The sequence below is a fragment of the Pelophylax lessonae genome (assembly GCF_965119305.1).
Source record: "Pelophylax lessonae genome assembly, chromosome: 5".
Lineage (NCBI taxonomy): Eukaryota > Metazoa > Chordata > Amphibia > Anura > Ranidae > Pelophylax > Pelophylax lessonae.
This window is the reverse complement of record NC_138772.1, coordinates 215776807-215788846: the sequence shown is the minus strand read 5'-3', so window position 1 is coordinate 215788846 and position 12040 is coordinate 215776807. Positions and strand designations below refer to the sequence as shown.

Sequence of the window (12040 nt, the reverse complement as noted above, 5' to 3'; positions counted from 1 at the left end):
TTGTGTGGTTAATAACAGTAAAAGCTCTATCAGCAACAGATGCTTCCTTGTTAGGCTCTGTCTGGCATCCAAATGTACTTGACCTCTCCTAGTAAGGTTTCCACACCACCCATGCTGAATTATCTTTTTTTGTTCAATGTCACATTTAAGAAAACGTCCTTGCTTATGTGAACTGGCCTTATAAATGTATGATTTGTATGCCAGTAATTGGCAGTGTCATAGCTGGTTTTTCCTTTGTGAAATGAACGTGCAACACGGAATTTTAAAATGAACCTCAAGTCAGGTGAAAGTTAAAACCCTGCCAGTGGTATGACAAAGCAGGCGCCTGAAAGTGTTGGATGGTCCATTTAGTATCCCTACCCTAAGGCTTCCTAAGGACACTCTCACTGTGGACCATATCATTTATGATAACCCATTTATTGGTTTGCAATGCAAAGCAGGTTTCAGTTGCATACATTTGCAAATCTGTAAAAACCTTGTAAAAATATGTAAAACCTGGTGCACCTTTTGGAAACACTGAAAAGAAAAAAGAAGCAGTATGCATAGCACACGTGTTAAACTATGTGATCATATACAGAAGTAAGTGTGGATAAAAGGTACATGGTTAAATAGAGCCTGAACCTACTCACTGTATACCCTGCATTCTAATGCCATAGTCCTTGTACCCACTATTTATAACTTGATTTCTGTGCTACATTTAAGGGTTTCAAAGGCACACACAAACCTCAGGACAAAGGGTCATTCAATAAAAAACCTCTTTTATGCATACTTTCTTTAGCACATGTAATATCAACAAAGACTTTAAGAGCAAACACTGTCTGAGGTTACCTTAAAGGAGAACTTATTGAAATACTGCAGAGTATTTCTCCCGTTTTGCTAAACAACAGTTTTATGTCTTTTGAGGAACTAAAGTCCTGCCATGAAGTGAAAAATAAGTTCTTATTTAAATATTGTTTCGCTACGCTGTATGGGCACAGTTTGCACTTTAACCCTGGAGCTCTCGGAATCTCCACTAGAAGCAATGTTGACGGACCCTGATATAAAAATTGGTTACTGCATATTCACCCAAATTCAGTTGGCTGGGGCCAATCCCTTCCACCTTGCTCACCGTAAATTTTCGCTGTTGGTCCCTGGGCTTTCTGAGGAAGGATGGGAGGAGGCTACGGAAATTTGCTTTCAGGATATTAGTACTGCTGGCAGATTTACTGAATTTAAGTTTATTTATCATCTTCATTATAGCCCTACTAAGTTGGCCTGTATGGGATTTGGATCTGTGGCTGCTTGCCCTCATTGTTGCCCTAGGGGCGCAGAGCTTTTGATATGTTCTGTGCTTGCCCTATCCTGTCTACATATTTGCAGAATTAGTTCTCCTTTTGATACCATCCTTCATCTGCCAGTCCCCCATACCCCGGAAGTTGGGTTGCTGGGCATCTTGCATTGCTTTGTACCTCGGGCACATGCTCGTATTTTGATCCGTACATTGCTATTCTATGCTCAGAAATGAATTTAGCTGAACTGGAAAAATGCAGTTGCACTTTTAATACACCATTTTTACCATTTGGGCAATACGGATCTACCCAAATTGAAGCTGATCCACAAGGGCCGAGCTTGCCCCAAGAAGTTTTCCGAGGTAAGGCAGCCCTGACTTGATATCTCCAACTCCTTTTGGGGGGGACGCCAATAATTGTAACCTGTTTTTAAGGGTTACCATAACCTTTGGTCCACTGATGTTATGGATACAGGCCTGTAGGCTCCCCTGGTTGTTAATGGGGGGAGGTGGTGTTGGTATGTGTGATTTGTATGCGTGCTGTGGGTTTGTCTTTCTCTTGAACATATTGTTGTTGTTCTGTGCCGTATGGGCTCTGCATAGCCCAAATAGTATATATCATTTGAATGTCTTCTAATACGCTGTTCCTGCAGATGTGGTGGACGTATTTGCTTTTCTTTATTTCCTGTTTTGTACCCTTTCTTGTTGTACAACCAAAAATTTCAAACTAAAAAGAAGCAATACCTCACTAAGTACTCATTATGTAATATATCAACATTCAGTCCTACTAGACTTTAAAAATGACCCAATACACTATTTATTATTTGGAATTAAAGAAATAAGTTGCCCTCTTGTGCAAATAAAACAGATGCTGCTTTGAAGGTATATTTTTCTCAGAACTCAGTAGAAACTATATATATATATATTTTAAAATTCTTTATTTAATTGTTAAACAATTACTGTAGATAGAAATCCACAGTTTAAAAAGTAACATGTAAACAGGGAGGGTTACAATGATTGATGATGAAGACTTTTTCAGGTAGTTATAATGTATAAAGTGATGAGTAGCATACAGTTTAGCGGCACCTTTCTAAATTTCTAAGCTCTTTGTAGGTAAACTTTAACTGGAGTCAAAGCTTATTTAGTAATAACTGTATTTTAGGAAGGGGTATTATTACTGAAAAAAATAATTTGTTTTTGTAAAAATGTTGCCGCTAACCAAGACTGTGTTTCCAAACCATTGGCTTTCCAATCATCTACTCCTGGGGTAGCTGCTGTATCTCATCCATAAAATATCACTCTAATTTCCACTCTTTATATGTGGTTTCTTTGGTAAAACTGATCAAAAGAGAACTACAACTCATCATCAAACACAACTGTTTGTGAGAAACTCTATACTAGATGTAAAGAGAATTCCAATTAAACGTTTTGTTTTCTTTTTTTGTATAAAGTGTGGAAGGAAGAATCTGCCCTTCACTTCACAAGGCAGATGTTGAATATTCAAGAAAATCATGAGATGCATGAAAGTTTAAGAAGCCACCATATTCCAATTGTGTAATTTTATTCCTATGGTGCCTTAAAGCTTGGGACATCTGTTAATTGTTTGGGGGACATAGTGGAAGGTGTAGTTTGCTGTCAAATATGTGAGGTCGATGCTGGGGTATGTTTCTGATGATCTTTTATGCAAGGAGTATCCAAACAAGTGGCCCGCTCCAGGATAGCATCTGGCCCACAGCTAAGGTCAGGTTCCCCCTGCTATGCTGTGATCATCCCATCAGTTGGATGCTAGAACTGCTGGCTTCCTAGCAACTGATGATGTGCTTGTTCCAACTGGGTCACATTTTACCCAGCTTAACTGTCCTTTTCCAACACACTCCTAAGGTGGACCCTGTTATAAGTGGACTTTCATGAGGACCCTGATGTAAGAAGGGGTCTCATGGAGAGCCTGATATGGGAAGGGATTCTGATTGGGACTGTGAACTCCTATGGCAGACTCTGATGTAAATTGGTCTCTGATAGGGACCCTGATGTAAAAAAAAGAGTTCTGATGTGGACCAAGATGTAAGGGGGACTCTGATGGCTTTGATTTGGGACTCATAAAGAGGAAGTCTAATATAAGGGCTTTTCTAAAGCAGTCTTTAATGTAAGGGAGGACCCTAATGGGGACATTGATGTGAGGGTGAACTTTTCTTTGTTTTACTGAACTTCTTTTTTGGTTTGGAATCAAATGATGGTGATTCAAAAAAAAGATTGAAATAAAAGGTATTCATTCATTTTCTATTCATTGATATATAAAATTATTATTTTCTGCAAATATTTGTAAAGTATACAATGCGGTCCACATACTAAAAGGTTTTTAGGCCCCTGAGCTAAGCTGGGGAAGTTTCTTGGATGAGTGGCAAAACATCTTCCAAATTGCAGAGGAAGTCCAGCTAAATGTGACTACCTACTTTTTGTTATATCATGACCTGGATAAATGAGGATCTTTACAGACATGTTAATGGCTGATTTGATTTTGGCTGATGTTTATATTCACATTGTTTGTAGCAGTCTATAAATTCTGTAATCTTCATGTTCTGTTCTACTTCTGGCCTTGTCTGTTCCTGGTCTTTTGGCTTGCAGACTAACTGATGAACAGTGACTACATTTTCAGCAGTTCTTTAATTGCATGATACAATACCAGGACCAAGCGTACTAATGCCTCATCCTTTCTTTAACATTGTTGAAAATGGACTGTGGTATTTTCTTTCAACATTTCAAACACAATTGTCTAAACTATCTTAGAAAAACCTCAGTTATGTTCACTTTAAATATTTGCTTAAAAGGCACATAACAACACTTCTTAAAAAGATAATTAAAGGGGAGTGATGTAGGACCACTGGTCGGCTGCCATTGGTCCCACTTCCCGTTTGAGGGCTGTGTGCAAACAAAAAGACCAGCTACTGGGAACGATTCATGGCTGTGTGCCCCTCGTCTTAGATGAGAGCGTCCCCCAGTCATGCAGTTCCTGGTCAGAGGATATATCTTCTGTTCTTAAGAATTATAGTCATAGCCCGAAAATGTGTTATGCCGATTCTTTAGCGACCAATGGTGTATGTCATTAATGTTATCATCTACCGATACTTTTACCAATAAAAATTATTGTAAAAGAAAAAGTTTGTTAAAAATGTTGCTTAATTAAAAATGTATTATACAATGTTAAAATTAGTATGATTATATTTCAATGTTAAAATTAGTATGATAATATTTACTAGTTTGCAAAGATAGATCTGTGATGCAGCAGGTGATCATGTGACAGATATTTACAAACTACATCTGCTCCATTTGTATGTTAAGAAGTTGGTAATGAACACAGGTTCCCTCACTTGACCCTTACTTCTAAAAATAGAAGGAACTGCACGATAAAAGCATGTTTGTGTTCTTATAAATACTTGCATATCACGTTTTGTTTTTCTGTTTTAGGATCTGGTTGTAATGGGAGCTCCGGGATCCTTTTACTGGACTGGAACAATTAAAGTACTGAACATCACTGACAACACATACTTCAAGTTAAATGATCAAGATGTCACTGCGAAACGCTACACATACTTAGGCAAGTGTCTTTGCCCCTTTTTTGTTAAGCAGGAGTGTGTTTTCCCACTATGTTATTTTCAATAGCTACAACCCCAATTCCAGTATTGGGTGCTGTGTAAAATATACATTAAAAAAAGGCAATGATTTGCAAATCTTATAAACCATAAACCACCTGAGAAACAAAAAATATGACAAAGAAGATCCCGGACTGTTGAGCAGTCAAAATCCTATATCAGGTAAGAATGGGATAATATTCCTCTCTCAAAATTCCAGGAACTGGTCTCAGTTACCAGACCAGTTTACAGAGTGGTGTTAAAAGAAGAGGTGATGCTACCCAGTGGTTAACATAGCCCTGTCCCAACTTTTTTGAGACTTGTTGCTACCATTGATTTAGAAATTACCTTATTTATTTCTTCAAATTTTATATTTTCATAATTTAGACATTTGATATGTTTTCTTTTTTTTTTTGTGTATAACATATGGGTTTTTTTTAGATTCGCAAATCATTTCATTCTGTTTTTATGTAGATTGCACACAGTGTCCCAATTTTTTTGGAATTGGGGTTTTAGAATAAAGAGCAAAACTTTGGGCAGATGACATCGCCTAAAGGAAGCTTGCACAAATGATATTTTCCTTTAATCAATTTCCTCCGCCCACCTGAGTGTATTCCACCAACTCAAATACTTGCCTTCCTTTTTGATCCAGAAGTTTTCCCTGTGTAGTCCTGCTCAGTCTTTTCAGGAAGTAATGTCCTCTCAGGGTCATCTTCTTTAGTGTGCTTCAGGATCCTACTAATTTCTGTGGGTAAGGCATACTCATAGTACGGCTCAGGGTATTGCTCAACCATAGGAAAAAAGCTGGGTACGCACTGTCCGAAAACTTTTAGGTCAGTGTGTACAGCAGTCTGTCCAACAGAAACTAGTCTAAAAACTGGCTTTTGTTGAAGAGACATGCTAGAAATCCAACATCCGGTGCATGCTTAATAAGAAGATAATGTTTCCATTTAAAGGACTCTGCAGAAGTGGACAGGGGCACAAAAATGAAGGTTGCTTGGTAGAGAAGGAAGAGTAAGTATTTGGCATGTTGGGCTGCACTCCAGCACTCGGGGAGAAGGGGGGAATTTACTAAAAGACAAATGTACCAAAGGTGCAGCTGTCCTTTATAGGAAGCACTGAAGCTGCCATTTCTGACTGCATTCTTTAAATGATAGTTGACTAACCGAAATCCTCCTGACCCTTAAGCTGGTCATACACAAGACGAATGAAGGAATCCCACCACCGGGACATCATATTCTGACAGTCGCACCCACTGCTATCGGAATACACTGATCAGTATTTGCAGCTTATTGGCTGCAGCCACTGATTGAGAAAGGACTTCCACAATTTAATCAGGGCTTCCAGGACTGATCAGACCGATTGTAATTTGTCAGCGACAGTTCAGGGAGTCATTGATTGTTGAACTGATTTAAAATCCCTGGATCGCTGCACCACCTGTATTGGCACTAACAGCTCATCACCCACCAAAGTAAATACAGCGGGGACTGTGGGATGGGTGAGCTGTAGGGCATTGGTTTACCTTTTTCATTTTTTATTTTGAAAAGGTGAACTAACCCTTTAAGGCAGCAAGGTAAGCCTAACAGACAGGTAACTAGTGTTGCAGTTCCTATTATACTATTATAGAACAGGATTTTAATACAAGTATACCGTAATCTTGCTAGACACATAAACACGGTTTCCATGTTTTGTGCATGTTTGGGAAATTAAGGGCCATGTCACAGTGAAAGGACCTCTAACAGAGTACTGCCAGGAGCGATAAGATCTTTAATAGACCACTGTCAAAAGTGATAGGATCTCTAACAGACTACTTAACTGTTGTTATGGAGAGTGGTGAGTGAGATTCTGCAGTGTCTAGGACCAGAGAGGGACTAATTGCATTAGGATAAGTGGAAGGAAGCCTTTCTTCTTTGATTCTGCTGTTAGCCATGTGTTGCTAGCAGGAGAATCGCCCATGTGACATTGGCCTTAATGTTTATGTTGAACTCAATTACCCGCTAAAAGTCTAGCTACCACATTCGTACATGTATGGTGGATGTACATGTGTGTGTTTTAGTCTAACGCACAAAGAAAACATGTAAGTAAATTTGTTTTGTCTATTTATTAAGTAGTTCATGGTAGTCAGAGGCAGCTTGCCTTGCATTGTAATAAATGTTTTCTTTTTTTTCCGTAGGGTATGCAGTCACAGCTGGTCATTTTGTTCATCCCACCACTGTAGACGTAGTAGGTGGTGCTCCCCAAGATAGCGGTATCGGAAAGGTGAGGGTTCCGTTACTATGGAACATGTGACATAGAGCTAGCAGCTTCACTTCAACAGACAAATTGAACAAAGCCCCTTCATTTCCTTTGCAAGAGTTGAGATATAATTAGCTTATTGTCTATGAGGTAATGCAAGGCTGGACATAAGCCATTCTCACTAAACTAACAATAAGCTCTAGCTAGTTCTTGCATTTTTAAAGAGATTTTGGGAGGTTGTTTTCACAGTATACTGAATGTTATGAAATGTGTTTTTGGTTTTCCTGAGGAATAAAGAATAACCTAACCTTTATATGTAACTAAAGAGCAGAGCCCAAGGCCCTAATTTACAATTATATCTCTTTAAAATAGATAGTTTGTTATACGCATTTACCAGAAAACATATAGGACTATTAACAAATACATGTTAAAATTCAGTGAGGCAGATCTTACTACTGGACTAAATCTCATAGTTGGATATCCCTTCTCACCCTTTTGGCTATTTCCAGTGACTTGACATTACTGTCTGGTTATATAAATGGAAAATAGTGATTGATTTTCGGCAGAGTTTCTCTGATATGATGTCAGCAGATGCTGTGTCAGGACAAGGAGGGGACATGGAGCAACACATGGTCCTTAATGGTACAAATGTAAGAGATTTGCTGCACATGATGAGAATGATACACTTAGTTAAATAGAAACAATCAATACAGCTGCCAACACCTGATCCTGAATCATAGAAACCAGATCTCTAAAGGTTAGTAATGGTAAATGGTGTAGCGCTATAAAATATCAATAAAAGTGAACCATACAGTCCATCAGTCCGTAAAGTATTCACACATAACACAATATTGATAATAATGATCCTGAAAGAATTCCACCAAGACTATGCTGTGTAGTCCCAAATGTAAACATGCAAATATTCCAAACTCCAAAGCCGAGTGCGAAGATAGCCACCACCAAAGGAATTAAATTGGCCTCTTACCAAGACACCATGATCCTTATTACAGGGATCAAGGTCAGCGGGAAATCAAAATCTGGAACTGCAAAAAGGTCTCACACCCTCTCTCTTATCGATCGTACCCGCTCCTCTTAATAAAATTGCATATGGAGAGAAAAGACAACTCCCATAGTGTAACACCGTCGAATGACTTTTATTTGCATATAAAACACCGAAATGGCAACTCACATTTTGGCTGGAGTAGTAAGCGTGTAGCGTGGAGTATCCTCAACCCAGTATCCCACCAGGAAAATGGTAAGAGGCCAATTTAATTCCTTTGGTGGTGGCCATCTTCGCACTCGGCTTTGGAGTTTGGAGTATTTGCATGTTTACATTTGGGACTACACAGCATAGTCTTGGTGGAATTCTTTCAGGATCATTATTATCAATATCGTGCTATGTGTGAATACTTTACAGATTGATGGACTGTATGGTTCACTTTTATTGATATTTTATAGCACTACACCATTTACCATTACTAACTTAGTGGTACAAAGCTCAGCACATTTAACTGCAGAGCGTATGGAGGTCAAGCTAAAAGTAGAGATTCACGTTTCATTTCTTAAGGGGTAGTACTAGAACTGTGAAAGGGGAACTACACCGGATTTTCCAAATAAGTTAAAAAAAGCTGAATATGCACAGTTATTTTATTTTTTTTTTTTAGGTCAGCCAGGGAACTAAACAAAAAAAACGAATGAATCCCTTTATGTGTCTCATTTGTGAGGTCCTCCGACAATGTATTCTGACACAGGCACCTGCCCCTGTTAGAAAACACTGATCAGTGGATGCGGCTGATTGGCTGCAACGGCTGATTGACTGGACATTTTTCAACATGTCCTTTAACAGAAGTTGACTAAACAATTGATTTTTGTTGAGGGGGGGAAGCTTACACACTAGTTGCCATTCAGCCGTTCCCTACTGGAACACCCAAATTTAGATCAGTGTATGGTCAGTTTCACTTAGCTTGATGAAATGACCTAGAGCAAGGGGTCTTCAAAATTTTCAGTATGGGGGCCACATCGTATATTTTACAAATTGGTGTTTTAAAGAATTTAATTTAAAAAAAAAAAGTCCCCCCTTACATCCAGGAGTGCCCAGCAGAGTCGCCCCTCACATCTAGGCATGTCCAACAGAGTCTCCCCTTACCTTTCAAGCAGCAAAGTAGAAGCCAAAAGGCGGAGCAGGTCTAGATGGGGAAAGCCAGTCTGCCTGTAAATTCTGGGGAGGGGGGACAGTCATGTCATTGTTTGCCAGGATTCCATTGGTGCGAAGGGCACAACTGTTTTGTGAACTGAGAGAGGGTCGTGGCTGATTGTTTACAAAAACTTAAAACAAATTTATCTCAGCAGTGTCAGTCAAGAGCACTTGTGTATATTCCATACATTCCTGAACCCCAGTTACTGTATTTGTTATGGCCATGAAAGTTCAACAGACTATTTACTATGTGAATCTTCATTAAATGCTAAGAGGCTATTGAAAACACATAATCACCTTTTGCAAGACACTAACTATGAATGGTGTATATACGGAGATAAACTATAATATTTCACCCGTTGTATTTAAAGGAAACATTCATCCACAACTAAAAAGTGCTTGGGGAAAGCTAGCATTAAAAGCACATACTGTCTGCCTACTTTACATGAATGTAGTAGTCTCCTTCCATTCCAAGAATTCTCTAGTTACTAATATAGAGACCTTAGCTATAGGATTACATAGGGTTGGATTAACCACTTAAGGACTGGAAGGTTTTACTCCGTTAATGACCAGGCCATTTTTTGTGATACCGCACTGCGTTACTTCAACTGACAATTGCGCAGTCATGCGACACTGTACCCAAATAACATTGATGTCCTCATTTTCCAACAAAGAGAGCTTTCTTTTTTCTATTTCATCACCTCTGCGGTTTTTAGTTTTTGTGCTATAAACAAAAAGAGAGAGACAATGCAGAAAGAAAACAATATTTTTTACTTTCTGTTATAAAAAATTCCTAATAAAAAGAAATAAAACAAATCTAATTTTTTCATTAATTTAGGCCAATATGTATTCTGCTACATATTTTTGGGTAACAAAAAAATTCAATAAGTGTATATTGATATATTGGCGATCAGTTATTTTTTTTGGCGGGACTGCGGCGGACAGATCAGACACCTGACTGCCATTTTTGACACTTTTGAGGGGACCAGTGACATTACTACAGTAATCAGTGCTAAAAATATGCACTGTTACTGTACTAATGACTCTGGCAGGGAAGGGGTTAACACCAGGGGTGATTAAAGGGTTAAATGTGTGCCTAGGGGGTGCTTTCTAACTGTGTGGGGGATGGACTCACTGGATGAACACAGAGACTATTTAGGAACACAGGATCCCTGTGTTCATCACTGACAGAACATCGGTGTGCCGTGTTTATTTCGGCAGACCGCCATTGTTCTGTCTCCATGGGGAAAGATTGCAGGCGCCCGGACCTGTTGATTGGCTTCCCCTGTGGCCAATTGGTGGGTGCACCCCCACTAGCAGTCTCACGAAGTGACATACAGGTAAATCATTTCGTGGGACAGAGCCGACCTGCTGCAGTAAAACTACGGCGGCTGGTCGGCAAGTGGTTGCATTAATATGTCTTTTATATCTGCCTAAATTTTAGAGTTAATGCACAAAAGGATATTTAGCTGCTCTACTTTAAGTGTGTAGAACAACTAAAATGTTCATGACCAAGATTACAGGAATTTAATTAATTCTGTCTTGAGAAGAGGAGATTCAAGCCCCGTACACACGTACCGATGGTCGGCTTACAAATGTTCCTCTTTTCTCCCCGGGATGTCGGTGTCTGCTGAAAAGTGCAAAGACAGCACAAGGACAGCACAAGAATTTTGTCCGCCGACTGCAGAAGTGATGTCATGTAATGGTTAACTTTCCCTGTGTTTTCTATTTTCTGAGCATGCCCAGTCTTGCAAATCTGCGGTCTGTCGGCCGAATTGTGTACTGACAGGCGAACAATCGTCCGTTCTGGTGTCGGCATACAAATATTTTCATGTTTGCACGAAAGACTTTTGTCCGCGGATTGTGCGCAGACATCTGTCGGAGGCACCATACTAACACGCGTACAATCGGCAGATCCTTCGTCCACCGACGTTTGTATGCCGACGATCGGTACGTGTGTACGGGCCATAAGGGGGATATGATGAACATGTATAAATATAGATGTGGTCCATATAGTGAAAAGAGATTTCATCTCCAAATACGGAAAGGTTTCTTCACAGTAAGAGCCGTGAAAATGTGGAATAGACTCCTTCAAGAGCTGGTTCTGGCTAGTTCGGTAGCTTGCTATAGAAAAAGGGCTAGATTCTTTCCTAAATGTAAATATTATAACTGTATACTAACGTTTATAGGTAAAGTTGATCCAGGGAATATCCAATTGCCTCTCAGGGGATCAGGAAGGAAATTTCCCCGCTGCTGGAGCAAATTGGGTCATGCTTTGCTGGGGTTTTTTGCCTTCCTCTGGATTAGTGATGGGCTAAACACCTCCCTGTTTGGTTTGTACCGGAACATCTCGAACAGGGAAAAAGTTCTAGCGAACATGAAAACTCTATTAAAGTCTATGGGACACGAACATGAAAAATTAAAAGGCCTCATTTTAAAAGCTTATATGCAAGTTATTGCCATAAAAAGTATGGGGACCTGGCCACTGCTCTGGGGGACATGTATCAATGGATTTTTTGTAGCAGGAAGAACATTGTTTGTTGTAGGTTTATGAAATACAGATGTGTTTTTTAAATGTTTTTCAATTAACATTAAAAATTAGCTTTTGAAATCTTGATACTACTTCACAAGATCATTTAAATTCTTTTCCTGATTCCATTAGTGCAAATATACTGTCAGCACCATTAGGGCAGGCAAACCTCCTCCTGTGCAGGAAGA

At 39.3% G+C, this 12040-nt stretch overlaps 1 protein-coding gene across 1 annotated transcript in view; it reads left to right on the top strand.

The window, feature by feature from the left end:
* ITGA9 (integrin subunit alpha 9) overlaps positions 1-12040 on the top strand; it is a 578355-nt gene that overhangs the window by 178494 nt on the left and 387821 nt on the right. The window contains exons 6-7 of the mRNA XM_082257332.1: positions 4730-4859; positions 7067-7152. Of these exons, the coding sequence (XP_082113458.1) occupies positions 4730-4859; positions 7067-7152 (216 nt within the window). The remainder of the gene's footprint in view (positions 1-4729; positions 4860-7066; positions 7153-12040) is intronic.